The sequence below is a fragment of the Salvelinus fontinalis genome, chromosome 10, assembly GCF_029448725.1.
Source record: "Salvelinus fontinalis isolate EN_2023a chromosome 10, ASM2944872v1, whole genome shotgun sequence".
NCBI lineage: Eukaryota > Metazoa > Chordata > Actinopteri > Salmoniformes > Salmonidae > Salvelinus > Salvelinus fontinalis.
In genome coordinates, this window is record NC_074674.1 from 26,946,541 (window position 1) to 26,965,934 (window position 19,394).

A 19,394-nucleotide genomic window follows, 5' to 3' on the forward strand; every position below is an offset into this window, starting at 1 on the left:
TAGTTAATGTCAATAAATCACTGAGAGAAATACAGAGAAAAGATTGCCATCATATTGAATACCCCAAGATATATATATATATATATACATATAGAATAGTCTAAAGAGCAATAAAAATCTGTACATACAGTATATGTAGAATAACTCAATGTCTGCTCTATTGCAGACTTGCTGTCCTTTGCCTTTGAGGGAATTGTGGAATCGTGGAAGTGGCAAAAAGAAGCAAGATGTGACAAAGAATAATTTGAAGGAATCTGCAGCTCGTGCGGGGGGAGGGGAGGCAGCTCAGTGCAACACAGCCTGACTGGATGAGTAGCAACAGCAGCAACAGCAATAGCACTAGCAGCATCTCCTTTGTGGCTTGCTGGGGGGCTCGGTCACTAGAGCACCGCGCTCCCGCTCACAGACACACAGGTGCTCCCAGTGCCACCGTCACACACACGTAGTGGCAGTGGCAGTCGTCGTCAGAGCCGGGGCTGGGGCAGGGACAGGGACCGCTACCTTGACGACTGGAGCTACGGTGACAGCAGCTGCGGCACCATGGCGCAAGCCGCCAAGCAGCTCCGCAAGAACAAGGACCTAGCGGAGCTCGCCGCTCAGGAGCTGAAGGATAAGGAGGAGGAGAAGAACAAGAAGAGGAATCGATCGAGGGACCGCAGACGCAAGGTATGGCTGTCTGAGGATGGTGTCGATTTCTCTCCGTCTCTGTTCCCGCTGTCTCTGTTGTCTCTGTCTCTCTATATCATTTTCTCCTTCTCTCGACCTGTCTCCTTCCCTCCTTTGTGCAGGATTGGGTTTGGGATGCTTAACACATGTACAATTACACACACAGTCACAGGCACACACAGCCGCTGGGTGTTAACCAGTTATGCACAGATGCTCATACACAGGTTGTGTTCGTTCAGTCAGACAATTAGCTGTGGGGGATGGAGGGTGGTATTGCTGGTCGTGTAGATGAGTGGGGGGGTGGTTGGGGGTCTGGTCTAAAAGGAGCCACTGATTAACCTGCCCTGCCCGCTTCTCCTGGGGAGAGTGTTATGCTCTTTACTCTGGTCTTTTCCCTATTTCTCTTAAGAGAAAGGAGTCACAGAGGGGTGGGGGCGGTTTGGGGAGGCAGGCAGTCAGGCATCCTCTCCTCCATCTCCCTCCACCCCTCCCTTCTCCTAATCTCCTGGCTGTGTCGTTAAGTGTCCGGCTGCTGCTGGCTGGGTTTAATCGGTTGCCCTTTCAGGCTCTATTGTTTTCCCCTCCTGTGGACCTGCTGTAGTACGTGCCACACATCTCTGAGAGGCTGGCTTTTGCAGTCACTCTACTAGATGAGTGTGGGAGACAGTGTTCATCAATCATCTGCTGCGAGGGAGTGAGTGATCTCTGCTCTTCTTTCCCTATGGGCTAAGCGCAATATTCCTGCTATAGAGAACAGCCTGTTTTAATGTTATCCTCCCAGCTCTACCTGAGGGATTGAGGGTTAAAGGGATGTTCTCCAGTAGGGTGCAGTGCAGCTGCCTGTATCTCTTGAGTGTTCTGTGCTGTAGGCTACAGTGGTATTTCCACCTGCTCCTTGCATTTCCATGGCTCATTCGGTTCATTTCCCTGGGTAATGATGGTGACATGACACCTCCCCGTCGATGGCTTGTGTCTATCATAAGACAACGTGAGGGTCCGTGTGTAGAGTGGTGGGGGGTGGATCTTGGTGCAGTCAGAGGACGGTGAGAGAATGAGAGGGAACAGAGAGAGAGAAATGGAGGAAGGGAGAGATGGCATAAGGAGAGGAGAGAGACCCGTAGCTCCATGTGACTGTTGTCACCGTGGCAAACAGGCTCAGTAATGTCAGGGGTGGCCATGACGTCTCACAGGAAGGATATCCTGTCCATAACATCTGTCATATGCCAGCTTTTATCTCTGACCTCCGTATCAACACCATCGGAATGAGAGACAGAGAGAGAGGGCGAGAGCGTGAGACAGAGAATGAGGATGCATCTGCAATACCAATTAACAGCAACTGTTGGCTGCTCTCATTTCAATGCCACACACACATTTGAAAACATCATGTTGCTTGCTGTATGCCAAGGTTGGCATTGGAATAAGGTTGAGACAGCGGCGTAATGAATGAATGATTACCCTTCCATATTGTGATGAACTCCCCTGTCAGTAGTTGGTATGTGTAAAAGAAAAGGTATCTGCACTACAATATCTTCATGCATATCTTTCTAATCATCACAATTTAGTGCTTTATAAATGTGAAGGTTTGAGGTCGGCTCAGAATAGTGGTGAAAATATGATCAATACTGTTTCATCGATGATAATGGGCCAGATGCATTTCCATAAGTTGCGTCAGGCAACTGCTTTTCTGCTCCAGCGCTTCTTAGGCATATTGCACTGTCTCTCCTCTCCCATTCCGTTGGACTGAGGCTTTCCATGCCATTGTGTGAACCCTGCTATCAAGAGGGAGAGAGGGCCATAATGTTCCTTAAATATTTATTGGTTCCATTGGATATAAATCATGCCCAGCTTCCCAGCGTGTAAAATACTACTCCCCTCTCGTCCCCTAAGACAAAGGTCACGCACTACACTATATTTGGTTTTATTTTTGAATGAGCATCAATCCTGTAACATACGCCTACTATTTTTGCAATGATCTTTGATATGATTTTATACTGTCCATAAACATGAATGAATTTGATGTATCCTATAAAATTGCATGATACAGAAAAATTATAATCTATGTTTTCTACTAGGGATGCTGTGTGTGTGTGTGTGTGTGTGTGTGTGTGTGTGTGTGTGTGTGTGTGTGTGTGTGTGTGTGTGTGTGTGTGTGTGTGTGTGTGTGTGTGTGTGTGTGTGTGTGTGTGTGTGTGTGTGTGTGTCCGCCGTGTGTCCGTGTGTGTGTGTATCCGTGTGTCCGTGTGTGAAATTATATGGCTTCAGGGTATCTCATTCCTCTTTTGTGTAACCTCCTGGTTGCAGACCTCTAATGATAAAACCATTACAATGTGAGCTCAGAGGCATTCACTTTCTCTAGTATTGCTTTGGCCTTGAGGATGAGCTCTTCTGTCATAGGTGGAGGCACGACTACAAATTACCAAATGAATGATTCAGTGGTCAGGGATGTGCACATATGTCTTAGACCTGTGAGTGGGATTCCAAACATCATTTTTAGAAGCCTCGCTGAAACTGCTATGAACTGCTTGCATTCGACTGTGCTATATCTGCGTGTACCAATTAGCCTTTGGGCTGTAGCATGGAGCGCTGATAAAAGAAATGTATCACTCACTACAGAGCTGGTAGTTGTAATCCACAAGGCTCACTTACTAATAACCACGCATTGGGCTATTTAACCTAGACCGGTTGGTACTGCAGAGGCTGTGTGTAAAAACGCTGCCCTAGATTCAGTCTTCCTGCTAAGATGAGGTATTGAATGGCAACATATGTACGTGAGTATGTTTACTTGCGCCTACGTATGTGTGGGGCGCAAAGAGAAGTGTCCCAGATTCCGAGGGACCTGTATGTGCATGTGTTTGCACGCGGACAGAGGAGCATGCAGGAGGAGGCGAGGTCGGGCTGACGTGTAAGCACCTCTCATCCCAGCCACCAATCTCTAAGCCACGAGTTTCACTGCACCAGAGCCATGCTGGAGGAACGTTCTGGAACAGGAACATGTACAGTCTGCTGTCGTTATGGCAGGTAGCTGCTGTGTAAAGCAGATGCCACTAGAGGCAGCAGTCAGAGAGAGAGAGCTAGGGCTGAAATGAGAGTTCAGAGGGTTGTGTGAAATATTACAGTAAGAGGTTATTCTCAGTGCAGGCTTCTGCTAGTAATATAACTAGACCCATGACTCGTTTAGTGCCAGCCAATACATTGCCGAAAATTCAATTACAAACTTAAGTACCAGCTTGTTTAAAGGCATCTGGGCCTTAACATGGCCTAACATGTCACTGGACACAGACCATTGTTCTCAATGTGGATTAAGGACCTAGTCCATCTCATCTATCATATTTTTACCTGCAACCTTCATGGTAGAGGAAGATGATGTTTACTGGGATCTGGTGCCAAATCTATCAATCACAACAGATCTTGTTCTGCTGACAGAACAAGCTGCAGTCAGAATTATTTTAGCTCTAATTGTTGTTGTGAAGAGTGACATTTAAAGATATGAAAAAACATAGCTGACAAAAAAAAAGATTCTAGATCGCACTACTGTTTTTGGTCCAATGTATGTGTCGATGTGCATGGGTCTGTGTGACTGTGTGTTGGTGTGTACTGTATGTCCGTACTGCATGTGCATGAGTTTGTGCTTGCACACAAACAGTAGCTGGCCCAGAATCCCTGATGTCAGGCCATGGATGTGGTTCCCCATGGCAACTGACGGTGGTGTTGTTTGCGATACCCGAATTTTGACTTCGATACCAACTTCAGATCGTATTTAATCGATGATCTGGAGATTGTCTGGCTGAATATATGCCTTCCCAAAACCATTTTTTTTTGGGGGGGTGTTACAGGCTGCCCAATCAGAATTAATTATATGAAGGTCTCGAAATTGTGTTGTCAAACTGTAATGATTCCCTGCTGAAGGAAATCATTTCGTTAAGGGATTTCAATACTGATGTCTGCAAACCCACAATGTATTTACGCACTTCTGTAGATCACTTGCTCTGACCCAAAGGATAAAAGATCCCACCTGGGTATGTGAAACAGTGCAATGTACGATTGACTTAATATTGGTGTCTGATAAATCTAAAATATCGCAAGTGGCGTAATAGTCTCAGTGATCATTGTATTACATTTTACACAAGGAGGGTTGTTAAAGATATATTTAACTTTCAAAAAACTGTTAGAATCAGAGGACAAAAAAATACCTTGTAGAAATATTTAGGGAGCAAGTGGTTCAAATTGACTGGTCACCTGTGTTCAATAGTGTAAGGGTAGACAGTGCCTGGGAAGCCTTTCAATGTATATTCCATGATGTGGTGAATGTGACGGCTCCCATTAGAAGGGTCAGAGTAAAGCAGAGATCTTGCCCTTGGTTTAATCATGAGATTCTAGAATCTACAGTATCAAAACAAGGAATAAGGCCTTTAACCTCTCAGGGATATGTGGGACGCTTGCGTCCCACTTGGCCAATAGCCAGGGAAAATGTAGAGCGCCAAATTCAAAAAAATTATATAAAATCAAACTTTCATTAAATCACTGTCACGTTCCTGACCTGTTTTCTGTTGTTTTGTATGTGTTTAGTTGGTCAGGGCGTGAGTTGGGGTGGGTAGTCTATGTTATGTGTTTTCTATGTTGGGTTAATGTGTTGCCTGGTATGGTTCTCAATTAGAGGCAGGTGTTTGACGTTTCCTCTGATTGAGAACCATATTAAGGTAGGGTGTTCTCACTGTTTGTTTGTGGGTGATTGTTCCTGTGTCTGTGTATACCACATGGGACTGTTTCGTTTGTTTGTTCGTTTTAGGTAGTCTGTTCCTGTTCGTGCGTTCTTCGTCTATATGTAAGTTTGTTTGTTTCAGGTCTGTTGCCTTCGTTTATTGTTTTGTAGTTTGTTCTAGTGTTCATTAGTGTTTCGTCTTTCATTTAATAAATCAGTATGTATTCATCACCCGCTGCGCCTTGGTCCGTTCATTCACCACAAGACGAACGTTACAATCACACATATAAGATACCAAATTAAAGCTACACTCGTTGTGAATCCAGCCAACATGTCAGATTTCAAAAAGGCTTTTGGGCGAAAGCATAAGATGCGATTATCTGGTCTGACAAACACCGCTGTAGCTCGGCCAGCTTCCACCGCAAATGTGGAAGGCTGACATAGGCGGATGAGGTGGATTGGGACACAGCCCATATCTTGACAGATTTTGATGATTTTGATGGGGATTTTTTATTATGTTACTTAGATTGACACACGGGTCAATAGACTCCAAGGATTATTAAGAAAGTAATGACATCATTCACAAGGCAGAACTTGGCTGTGTAATGAGACTTTGTGTGGCTATGGAATCTTGTGGAAACCAGACGGGAGGCGAGGAAGACAAAGAAGTGAATGAGTTTTTGGTGACGAGGGAGAATAAGTGAATTAAGAACATTTTTGGTGTCAGTCAGCTTTGAAATCTGAATATTTTTAGTTTTGTTTAGCATATTATCACAAACAAAGTGCTAGGGTAATAAATTGAAGTTTGCTTCAGCTGTAAGCTAGCAGGGAAAGTTAGCCCACAATTAAAACTGGAAGCTACCGGCATCATCTTGCATTGTAAAAGTGTTCTAGCCTGTATTGACATTGTTTTGCATTTCAACATTTCTACATGCCGTTTTGCAGTATTCAAGTGTGTTAACTTCTGTGCAGCATGAGTGGGGAGCTAACAATGCAGCCCAGACAGCTGTACCAATGATTGAGTAAGTGGAGCATGCAATTTGCTCTTTTCACTATAAAGGGGCTGCGCTGATAGACAGACTTCATCCTCTCAATCTCATGAGACACATTTGACAGAAGTGCCGAACGTAAAAAAAATGTGTATCAAAAAAGTACCGAAGTTTCAGTTTTCGGTATTCCATGCAACACTAATTGAAGGTGTGAAGGACAGATAGAAATAGAGGATTGATATGCTAAGTCTTGCTGGGCAGGTTGTAGTGCTACTGAATTCTTTTGAATTAACAACATTAATTGGGGTATTAAAAGTGCTATATAGGTAGAGAAAATGTAACAGAACAAGGCTATGTCAAGAACAAAATGTTGACAGAAATGCATCTAGTCCCAAGCTCACGATGTGTATAAATGAATCGAATGGAATATAAACTACTGGTCTTGTAGCAGATCAATTAGCAATTTAGCTAAATTCCCTGTTGTGTTCTTTGTAATGCTAAACATTATGTACGGCTTGACAACGTGTACATTTTTTTTGGCTGAAGCACATACAGATCTGCAAACAGGCTAATAAACTATTTCATGTCAAATTAACAGATTAACTGCTTAGTACAATGTTAAAAAAATGTTACAAAATGCATTTACATTTGATGTTATGGAAAGGTGTTTTGGGCACTGTAAAGTCAGTATTTTTTGTGTTTTCCCGGCACATACGGTAGATGTGGGTGGGCTAAAGGATGACATCTCTTACATCTCCTTAGGTGTATAGTTACCATAACACTTCAACTGGAGAGCCATGATTATAAGGTCTTAGAGGGTCCTCTTTATCTTCAGGAAGTGCCAAGAGCTTAACTGGCTGGATTAGTAATAAAGTAATGGAGAGGGGGCCCTTTATGAAAGAGTACTTTTAAGAAGCTGAAAACTGAAGCTGTACTTCTGATCATGGCACTGTGACTCATCTGAAAAAGTAGGTTGACTTGATTGTGCTATATCTATGCTGTAGTCTCCTCTGAAAGGCATACTCAACATACTGTATGTGGCGTAGTTAAGAATTCATGTGATAACGAAGTATACTGATTTACACAAGTTACTGTGGAGAGGGAGAAATAGAGAGAGAGAGAGAGGGGGATGGTGGGGGGAGTGGTGTGGAGGGCAGATGAGAGGTGAGAAGGATGGATGCCCAGCCTAGGGACCTCTTCCACATGTTTTCATATTCAGCTGGACTCACAGCTGTCGCAACCCCAGGGTTCTCACTGCATAGAGTGTGTGTGTGTGTGTGTGTGAATCTCAAAACATTGTCTACATGATGTGTGTCTGTTTGTAGTGACATAACATGTTGGTCTGTTTGTGGTGACATAACATTGTGTTTTTGCGTGTATTGTCTGGAATGGTTCCTATGTGTCTGGGACCAGTCCTGTTTGGATAGACGTCCTGTCTCTTGTCTCAGTGCTGGGTAATGTGATGAAGTGACAAAAGGAGATCCACTGTAGCTCCTAAATAAAGACCAAAGCACTCTGTATTGGCTCATCAAAAAATCAATAGCTTCATTAGAACTTCAGGAACTTTGTCTGAGCAAATGTTATACCTCAGCCCAAACTGTGGCCCGCTGCCAGCAGACACACTGCCAACCCGAGGCCCAGAAGTAAGGGGGTGAGGCTGGGGAAGGGGGGCTGGTGTCCTCAACAGCATCTGTTTGTCTCTAAGGTTTCCTCTCCCCACTCACTTCCACCTCACCGTAGTATTTTAGGGACTATTGGCCCCTCCGTGGCCATCTCTCCAGCCCACTGGTCTGAAAGGGACTGGATGGAGTGAGAGCACTGGGATGGGAAATATCTAGGAAGGAGGGAGAGGAGATTACCAGGGATTATTTAACACTGTTGGGACGTGGGCCCTAGCTCTTGTGTTTTCCATGTGTGAAATCAGGGAGCCAATCTGCCAATGTGACTCAGATAGAGATGTTCCTGTCTGATAACCCACCAATCAAACAGCTCTTCTATCAGCCCGCCCGTTAATCAGAACATCGCCTCTCTAGAGGAACAAGCCAATCAGAGCCACACTAGTGCAGGGGAGGGGTAATGGCAGTAAATTGTATCTGCACATTCTATTTTGACCTTGGGTCATGAGGCAGGCATCTGAAGTGACTTATGTGCTCTCAACCTCCTGACGTATCGGGGGGGGGGGGGGGATGTGATGAAGACACACGATGACATAACATGTGACACACCAGGACACAAATGCTACGAACCAACCATGCAGACATTGGGTGCAGACAGTTTGCACAAACACAAACAGCGGCTACAACTGGTGACTGGCTCCATAGTCTTTTAATTGACTTTCATTTCATCTAACATACTGCTACTACAAGATAAATGATCTCCTCACAGATTGGGGCTGTTTTCATCTGATCCCACACAGTGTTTGTCTCAATTACCATTCCCCCAGTCTGCTGCAGGAGCTGGCCATTAGACCTAAGGCTGGAAATGTACCAGGGACCTCACGATACCATATTATCACGATACTTTGGTGCCGATAGGATATGTATTGCCATTCTCACGATCCTATATGTATTTTTATTCGATGCTGTGGTTTTATTTCGATTCAATGTTCCAAATGTCATGACGTTGACCTGAGGGGGAGGTTTATGACCCCCATAAATACCTTTCCCCTTTTTCCTCTCTCTACTCTACCGATGTGACTATTGAAAATCCCTTTGTTAACATAGAGAGTCTGGTGACATCAAAAGACGGGAAACGAAACCATATTTCGGTAATCCAACCAGTTGAAAATATGCGTTGGTACTTAATGAATATGATCTCAGATCAGTTGTTGTCTGAGACATTATTACTAATGACAGGATGACATAAACTGTCTTGGGAAGTCAACACATTCTAGTTATCAGATTCACATGGAATTGTTGTGCAATTTAAATGTTTAAATATGAAACTATTTGTGAAAAGATTACATTTAATTTTAGCTTCTTAAATGAGAGAACGGTTTGTCATAGAGAAACTCTGCTCACTCAGAGGCCCTGCCCAAGTGAACAGACTTTGGTTGTAAACTATGAAACACCCCCTTCTTTCACCACTATATAAACCCGTTGATGAAAATGTAACTTCCTGTTCCAAGGACGTGAGAACTTACCATCCTAACGTTGAAAGGACAAAGACCACCTACAGAACTGTGAAGGTGACGACCTACACGCCGGAAGGATGAATTTCGACTATACCAGCCAGAATATAGCATGAGCTTAAAGTATGGCAACTTGGTATGAACTTTGAACTCTTATTGACTCCAGAAGTGATACCTCCTAGCTGTTGAGTTAGCAGCAGTCGCTGTAAACGTGGGCTAGGAAAGGACGCACGACGTATCCAGTCTAACACAAATAATGATACGACAAAGTATACGTTCTACCACCAGACATTCTTCAAAGGACAACCCGACCTCCCATCTACGACCAACCGATTGAAGCGCAGCTCAGAGTAAATATTTATTGCATTTTCCTTTTCCAAATGGGCGGTTATTTAGAATGCATAATATTCTGTATTTATGATAGAGTAGCTGCCTACGGCCCGATAGAGGCATAGCTTCTCCCTTTGTTCCTCAGTCTTCCTGCTCTTTCATTCAAAACCTCACCCCCTTTCTTTGTGTAACCAGCTGTCATATCTGTTCCGTCCGCTAGGGACGTTTTCCTTTATGACATAATTTGTAATCAATGTATGATACATTCTGTGTATATGTAATTCTGTATGATTATTTAGTAAATAAATAATTAAACCAAATGTTGTATTGCTGATTCAACTTGTTAGCCAGGGTTCGTGGAGATAATCAAGAATTTTAAACTTTCAGATGAGACTAAACAAGGTGACGATTAAATATTGCCTTCTACTGATGTAAAAGATTACTAGGTCTTGAAGAGTTTATTCGGAAGATAATAGCTCTATAAACATTCTTTCGTGGTGCCCCAACTTTCTAGTTAATTACATTTGCCTAATTAGCTTAATCAGGTAATGTTAATTACAGAGAAGTGATTTTATAGAATAGCATGTCATATCACTTAATCCAGCATAGCCAAAGACCCGACACAAACATATTGCTGTCCATATGTCTGCTGCAGTGGGACAAGAGAGAGGCATGCGAAAAATTTGTTTTGATCAGTCATGGAATCAAATGTTCTAAAAAAAAATGGTCTCCCTATTTAAAAAGAAGGCGTAGAACAACCTATGACGGAAAAATACTGGACTTTTGGTACCGGTACAGCCAACTAGTGCAAAAATAATATTGCAATATTGTCAAAACGATATGATACAATATATCGTCAAAAATAATATCCCGATATGTAACTGTATCGATTTTGTCCCCCATCACTAATTAGACCTGTGCTACACAGCCTAACCCTCATTATGACACAGAGACAGGGAGCCGTGGTTATGTAATGGAATCAGAGCTCCTCAAGGTCAGTTTGTATCATGTGGCCCTGGGAGCCTGCTAATGTGCTGAAGCACTGCCCTTGGGCACACCCTGCCCCCATCACTGACACTCCCTGAACCACTTATACTGGACTCTATGTGTGTGTTATACTGGACTCTATGTGTGTGTTGCTGGGGGCAAGTGGCCTGGAGGCCACTGCAACAGTTGGGAACAATTGCCCTTGGGAGGGGGGTTCAATTGGTATCCTTAGAAAGGGCCTATACATTGGGGAAGATCGTTGAGAGGAGATATTGTTGAGGGGCAAAACATACTGTAGCAAAGGCATATGGGAGATGGTTTAGGGCTGATACACTGTAGCAATGTTGAAGTGGAGATAATAGCTGAGGGATAGTTGGCATAGCTGAGGCATAGAGGTGTGTGTATACAGTAATGTCCTTGCAGTGGTAGTAGAGGGTATGTGTGCAGTGCACTTTAAGTGATCATGTCTGCATCGCTGTGCTGCTCTGCAGTGTTGCTGCTGTGTTATTGATTGATGTGTTTGATCAGGGTGGGGTAGATCCATCAGCTGGCTCCGTGTTAGAGCAGGGCCCAGGGACGTGTTTTACACGCACGCACCCACACCTGCACACAACTCTCTGTCGGTCCTTGTCTCCCATCTGTCACTCGCTCCTTTTATTCCCTGCCCTCCTCATCCTTATTGCCCAACCCTCTAACATCCCCGCTTCCCTTACCCTCTTCTGCCAACCAACTCCCCATCCCTCTCTCCTTCCTCCTTCCGCATCATTCCCTCTTCAATTTCTCACATTAATCCCCTCTCCTCGCTTCTCCCTCAACCTCTTCGCCTCTCCAGCCCCTTTTCCTCAATCTCCTCTCCCCCATTCCTCTCTCCTCCCCATGACCCTAGCTCTGCTCTCTGTCTAAGAGTACTGTGATTAGGGCCCTATAAAATCAGTTTTCACTCCAATGAATGTTAAGTATTTGGTTGTAATATCATTACCTCTTGAAGAGCATAGTCAGAACTACACATTTCTGATTATTCCATGCAAAATAATTGTCGAAATGTACAACAAGTAACTGCTTTCATGATCAGTAAACGTCTACTGATCATGTCATTTGAGATATGTGAGGGTAGCCTGACGATATCTCTCAATATTGGCCACCATTAATTGGACATTTGATCTATCCTCTAATGGAGTTACATGGACTCCTGCAGGCACCCCTCACAGACACTGAGGGAAACCTCTTGCACACCTAGCAACACACAGACACACCACACACCACACACACCACACACACCACACACACACAGCTGCCTGGCACCTCTGGTAAATACAGAAAAGCCCCATCTGTGTGTTCCAGTCCTTTGCAATCAAAGTAGGTCAGTGTCAATACCATTCAAATTAACTGCAATTATACACAGGGATATAAACAGGCATATGAACATACATTATGGTAATCAATGACCTAATGGTGGAGTCAACAACAACACAATAAGCATTTATAGCGATAGTCAAGCTAAAGTATCAAACGTTATCCCTCACTCCTCCACATCCATCAGCGAGAGTGAAAGAGAGGAAGGGCTAATGGAGAAAGGGGTGAAAGCATAGTGGAAGCACAGCCCCTCTGTCTACTTTTCTTTTTTCCCTTCCCTTCCACAGTTTCAAATTGAATTAGTATGAAGTATTTATATGGGTGCAGTGTGCATTTTTCAGTCCTCTATACAGCTGAGAGAGAGGGAATGAGAGAGGAAGAGGGAATGAGAGAGGAAGAGGGAATGAGAGAGGAAGAGGGAATGAGAGAGAGAGTAGGGGTTGACAGAGTGACATATCTGGGATGTAGAACAGTTGGTTGCTCTCTTTTCATTCTTCTTTGTTTATGTGCTACAGGCGCAATAACACACACAGGCACACAGACTGGAAACACTCATAGGCACAGAGAAAAAGAGAGGGAGAGAAACAAAAGAGGGGAAGGGAGTGAGAAATGAGTGAGACTATGGACAGACTGATAGGCGGTCTGTCTCCCCCTCTACCTTTGCCATTCCAGTTTAGGTACCTGTGGGGAATGCTGATTAACACTCTACCGTGGCAGCCAACGGGAAGTGAGATGATGACTATATAACAATTGCCATGCTTGGTGGGAACTAAACCCAACAAAAAAAGAAATGTCCTCTCACTGTCAACTGTGTTCATTTTCAGCAAACTTAACATGTGTAAAGATTTGTATGGACATAACAAGATTCAACAACTGAGACATAAACTGAACAAATTCCACAGACATGTGACTAACAGAATTTGAATAATGTGTCCCTGAACAATGGGGGGGGGGGGTCAAAATCGAAAGTAACAGTCAGTATCTGGTGTGGCCACCAGCTGCATTAAGTACTGAGGTGCATCTCCTCCTCATGGACTGCACCAGATTTGCCAGTTCTTGCTGTGAGATGTTACCCCACTCTTCCACCAAGGCACCTGCAAGTTCCCAGACATTTCACATGGGGGGGCCTAGCCCTCACCCTCCGATCCAACAGGTCCCAGATGTGCTCAATGGGATTAAGATCCGGGCTCTTTGATGGACATGGCAGAACACTGACATTCCTGTCTTGCAGGAAATCGCGCACAGAACGAGCAGTATGGCTGGTGGCATTGTCATGCTGGAGGGTCATGTCAGGATGAGCCTGTAGGAAGGGTACCACACAAAGGAGGAGGATGTCTTCCTTGTAACGCACAGCGTTGAGATTGCCTGCAATGACAACAAGCTCAGTCCGTTGATGCTGTGACACACCGCCCCAGACCATGACTGGCCCTCCACCTCCAAATCGATCCCGCTCCAGAGTACAGGCCTCGGTGTTACGCTCATTCCTTCGACGATAAGCGCAAATCCGACCATCACCCCTGGTGAGACAAAACCACGACTCGTCAGTGAAGAGCACTTTTTGCCAGTCCTGTCTGGTCCAGCGACGGTGGGTTTGTGCCCATAGGCAACGTGGTTGCCGGTGATGTTTGGTGAGGATCTGCCTTACAACAGGCCTACAAGCCCTCAGTCCAGCCTCTCTCAGCCTATTCCGGACAGTATAAGCACTGATGGAGGGATTGTGCCTTCCTGGTGTAACTCGGGCAGTTGTTGTTGCCATCCTGTACTTCTCCCGCAGGTGTGATGTTCGGATGTACCGATCCTGTGCAGGTGTTGTTACACATGGTCTGCCACTGCAAGGACGATCAGCTAAATTGCAATTTATTGCCCTGGCCACATCTGCAGTCCTCATGCCTCCTTGCAGCATGCCTAAGGCACGTTCACGCAGATGAGCAGGGACTTTGGGCATCTTTCTTTTGGTGTTTTTCAGAGTCAGTAGAAAGGCCTCTTTAGTGTCCAAAGGTTTCATAGATGTGATCTAATTGCCTACCGTCTGTAAGCTGTTAGTGTCTTAATGATCGTTCCACAAGTGCATGTTCATAAATTGTTTATGGTTCATTGAACAAGCATGTGAAACCGTGTTTAAACCATTTACAATGAAGATCTGTGGAGTTATTTGGATTTTGACAAATTATCTTTGAAAGACCGGGTGATGAAAAAGTAACGTTTCTTTTTTTGCTGAGTTTATATGTAAATCAAGTTGGCAGGAAGCTGGGTCTTCTCCACCATTTGCTTGGCTTGACCCAAAAATATTTTTTCTCTCAGATTGTTCTGGCAATTCTTACTTAGAAACTTCATTGGGAGGAAGTTTTTGTTTGATTTGCTTTATTAATTTCTAACACAAACCATTTTTTTTTAAATCATGATGAATTGGACATTTTAGGACCTTTTTAGGACTGTTCATGCCCCCCTGTAAGACCCCAATGGTCCGTGAACCGTACATGATACAGACAACACCTTGGTGGCATTATACTCCTAATAGTGTGCTTTAAAATATGCGGTATCGCTACATTTTGAAATAACATTTTACACATTAATTTATTAAACATTAAAACTATTATCTCAAGTACCCTTTTTGATTTAGTATTTTTTATATATATATATATCATTTTAAACAATATACTCTACAATTACATCACATTTACAGTGGGTTCTCTGCTACTTGTAAAGGGGCAATCAGCAGTTGCTACATCCAGTTTTGGACTTATAAATGAATGGTATTTCTTTAAGAATATAACTTATAAATGCCTCATGAGCTTAGTTGTTGTCTGTATCATTAAAAAAAATTACTTATTATGTTAACATGTTTGCCAGGGGGTTGCTGTTCGTGTACGTGTGTGTGTGTGTGTGTGTGTGTGTGTGTGTGTGTGTGTGTGTGTGTGTGTGTGTGTGTGTGTGTGTGTGTGTGTGTGTGTGTGTGTGTGTGTGTGTGTGTGTGTGTGTGTGTGTGTGTGTGTGTGTGTGTAGGCTATTGTAATTGTGTGTGACTCTGAGGTTGTGCCAATGTGTTGTTATCAACTGGTTAAGTTGTACGCGTGCACTGCACTGTACTAAATGTTAATTTCAGCGTGGTGTACACATTCTGCCTCATTAACTGATGTGGAGATGTTTCTCAGTGGAAAGGCTAAGTATGCTACCTCTCCCCTCCCCTGCCTCTGCTCCTGCATGTGATAATGACATCGACTGTCGTCCAAGGTTAATGTTTACCTCATTTGCTGGTCATTCTCAGGACCATCATCTTTTGAACGAGGTGTGTCTGATTTGAACCAAAGGGACTTGAAGCTAGTGAGTCAAGCGACCTTCCCATGCACCGTGAGTGTATCCCCATTCATTAGTCCTTCCTTGCACATGCCCATGCATATCTGCTGTCTGAGAGAGATACAGCAGCTGGTGAAGGAGAATGGGAGAGGCAGAGTGAAAGAGAGGGCTGAGTTTTATATAGATGATAAGAAATGAGATGGATCCTTTTTTGAGTCACATTAACAGTAGTGTCTGGATCTCTGAGAAGATAGACAAAACGAGTGAGTCAGCGGGCTAGAAGGGGTTGAATTTAAGGGTGGTAGAAATACAAAATCTGGAAACTTGGTAGTGTGAAGTGTAGGGGAGGTTGGGTCAGGGACGAGACCGTGTGAAGGAGAGGGGAAGGTACTGGGGGTTTCGGAGGTGGAGGAGTTGTATATCACAGGCTGTCAGTTGATGTGCCATCCCTTCCCACTAAGGTGAACGTCTCCTCTTTCGTGTGACTCTGTGATTTCAACCATCTCAGTTCCTCACCATCTCCCTCCCTCTGTATCTCGCTTTCTCTGCCTCTCTCTCCTCCCCCGCCCTCTGCATCTCCATGTCATTCTTCTCTCTCCCTGTCTCACTGCTGTGTGTCTTAATCATTGTTAATGTGTGTGGCAGACTCTGTCATGCAGTGTGACTAACAGTGGGAACACACTCCCTGTCCCAGCTGCCCCAGCCCTCTCTCAGCTCTCATCTCCCTCAGCGGGCTGTTTACTGATGGGACCTGGGTTAGCCACCCTGCTCCAGGCCACAGAGGACCAACAGTCCCCACACCATAGAGTCACCACACCAAAGAGTCCCCATACAGCCCATACGGCTCATAGGGCAGCATCTCATGACAGCTATCTGCCCCAGGTTCCAAACCCTCTCTCTATATTACATCACGCTCGCGTAGCCCAAGAAGAACCTTGTTTCGGACCTCGTCTCGTTATAGTCATTATGACAAACAACTGGAAGTTTCTGGCACTTGCTCAATTTCAATGTTTTTCCCACAAACACATGTGGACACGCATTAATTTAATTTCGTAGATGGACACACACTGTAATAGTGAATCATGGTATCTGACTCGGTTGGTTTGGGTCAGTGACAGGGCAGTGCTGGCTCGGCACCAGTAGCCCTTGAGGAGGTGGGAGCAAGGTGAGAGGAACAAACACCACCATTGGCTGTCCTTTCCCAACATGACACCACACCTGTCCATTGACTAGCAGTGCCCACTGGCTAGCGGTGCATGAGAGCGAACGAACTGACAGGAAAGATATTATTCTACACGTTTTAAGTATAGTTTCAGCATCTGAAAATCACAAAAATATGTTTAATACTGTACAGTATATCAGTGTCAGTAGCTGGTTGATGTTGATGTATTCAATGATTTATGGCGACTGAATGAGAAGGATACATTTTGCGGCATGATACATGTCAGCATGTCTATCTGGCCTATATTCTTAGGACTCCCTTGTGTATCCAGTTTATTACAGCATGTGTCATGGAGGGTAGGGGTGCTGAGTTCTCAACATGCCATCATATGATACTGTATATGTCACAATAATGTTGCTCTTGTTAAATGAGTTGCATGATTTTTGTCATACACAAATATTACCGATGTCTTGGCTGTGATTCTGTGTTTGCTATAATGCAGACTACAGCGAGAGACGAGTTGGATTACCATAAACATGTTTGGCTGGATTATAATAATCTGCGTGTCACTGTGATTGTCTCAGTGGCTGGTTAGGCCTGGGGGTGTTTGGCTGCTTTAAACACTAGTTTAATGAGTTTAGATCAAACCCCTTATTTAGTATTCCACTGTGCCTCTCTGACTCACTGCTGCTAGACCACGTTTATGGAAATTGCCCCATTCAGCCCCAGAGAAAGGCCACTGGTGATATTTTACAGCAGTTTAGAAAAGCGACGCAGAGTATATGTTAACCCTTTGGGCCTTGAGGCTTATTGCTGACCCTGTCATCAGCAATCTATCTGATGAATGGGACCTTAAACATCCCCCCGGACCTGAGAATAATGCTGACTCAGAACGGCTATCGACGGGCAACAGGGAGTGGTCATCATCTTATTAAAAGTCTGCTGGAATCCCACAAAGCAGGAGGGATTTGGGCTGTTGATAAGACATAATTCTACGTGGAAAGTGACATGGTTTACTTACTGGTTTGTATGCTTTTGTTGTGTCATTTGGAGGGGGTTGCAGATTGAGGTTGGTGGGGTGGAGGTTCGCTTGCTGTACTGATCTTGTCCTCTGCCCCACCTTGCGGTCTCCCCCGGTCTCCCCCCCACCCCAACCCCTACCTCCCCTTTCCCTCTCTCAGCATGGCCCTGAGCTGTAAGACAACACCCGCTGAGTGATTAGCGATGACCTGCTGTCACAAACACAGACAGATGTAGTGGGATCAGCTACACACACACACACACACACACACACACACACACACACACACACACACACACACACACACACACACACACACACACACACACACACACACACACACACACACACACACACACACACACACACACACACACACACACACACACACACACACACAAACCACAGTCATATTCCCAGGAGTGCTCCAGTCTCTTGCTGTCATATGTGATCAAAGCTTTCAGAGCCTTGGTCTCAGTGAGTGAAGATTCACTGTGCAGGGTTCTCATTACACATCTGTCACTCCCTCACTCCTTCTCTCCCTCTCACCTTCTCTCCCTTTCACCCTCTTCTCATTCCACCCCCTAGCTCTTATTCCTCTCTTTAATATGACACTGTGTTTCTCTCTATACCAGGCAGGTTGGCCAACTCATTGCCCTGCACTTCTTTTACTCTCCTCTGTCTTTTCCACACTCCCTCACTCCTCCTGCCCTGCCCCCATTTGTGATCCATCAATCACGCCTCCCTGCGATCCCTTCTTCCACCTGGTTTGTGAAGGCGTTAACAAGGCTATTCCTCCTCCTGGGCCCTGCAGCAAGAGCAAGGCTGCAAAAGCTTCGGGAAGATGGGGCTTAAGGGAGGGGGAAAGACAATGTGTGTAGAGGAAGGGAGGATGGGTAGTGTGTACTTTGTGTGTGTGATGCGCCTATAAGCGTTTGTGTGAGCGATTTGTTGTATGTTATATATGTGTAGTGCGTTGTATAGGTCTAGTGTTGGTGGTGGGATGACACGTGTGTGCAGGTGTGTGATTGGAAGTCTGTATTTCCTGCAGTGAAGAACATGTGTCATGTCCTGGGAGTGCCTGTTGGCAGCAGGGCCAAGATGATGTAGTGTAGTGTGTGCTGCTGACTGTGTGATATGTGTGTGTGATATGTGTGTGTTATATGTGTGTGTGTGTGTGTGTGTGTGTGTGTGTGTGTGTGTGTGTGTGTGTGTGTGTGTGTGTGTGTGTGTGTGTGTGTGTGTGTGTGTGTGTGTGTGTGTGTGTGTGTGTATTTTGTGGGTATGTGTGTGTCTGCCAGCTTTACAGCACTCTGCGGTCTTGACTTCTGACTGGGATGATTTGGTACTCAGTCAGTCAACGTCAGAACAGGACAGTACAGGAGTGTGTGCCCCACTGTTCTTCCTCTTTCCCCTCGACTTGTACCGTAATGACATATGACATATAACATCCCACAGTGACCTTACCAAACAAAGTACAGTATTTCAGACACCTTGACTTTTTCCACATTTTGTTATGTTACAGCCTTATTATAAAATGGATAAAAAATATAAAAAATCCTCAGCAATCTACACACAATACCCCATAATGACAAAGCAAAACAGGTTTTTAGAATTTTTTGCAAATGTATGAAAAAAACAACAGAAATACCTTATTTACATAGGTATTCAGACCCTTTGCTATGAGACACGGAATTGAGCTCAGGTGCATCCTGTTTCCATTGATCATCCTTGAGATGTTTCTACAACTTGATTGGAGTCCG

At 44.5% G+C, this 19,394-nt stretch overlaps 1 protein-coding gene across 12 annotated transcripts in view; it reads left to right on the forward strand.

Moving 5' to 3' along the window:
* The first annotated feature begins 287 nt into the window (after nucleotides 1-287).
* Nucleotides 288-19,394, forward strand: part of LOC129863887 (ankyrin-1-like) — a 79,672-nt gene continuing 60,565 nt past the window's right edge. For 5 of the 12 annotated variants that reach the window (XM_055936266.1, XM_055936270.1, XM_055936268.1 and 2 more), the window contains exon 1: nucleotides 288-666. In XM_055936266.1, the coding sequence (XP_055792241.1) occupies nucleotides 541-666 (126 nt within the window). In that variant the 5' untranslated portion in view covers nucleotides 288-540. The remainder of the gene's footprint in view (nucleotides 667-19,394) is intronic. The other 7 variants (XM_055936271.1, XM_055936277.1, XM_055936272.1 and 4 more) reach the window with 2 other exon arrangements.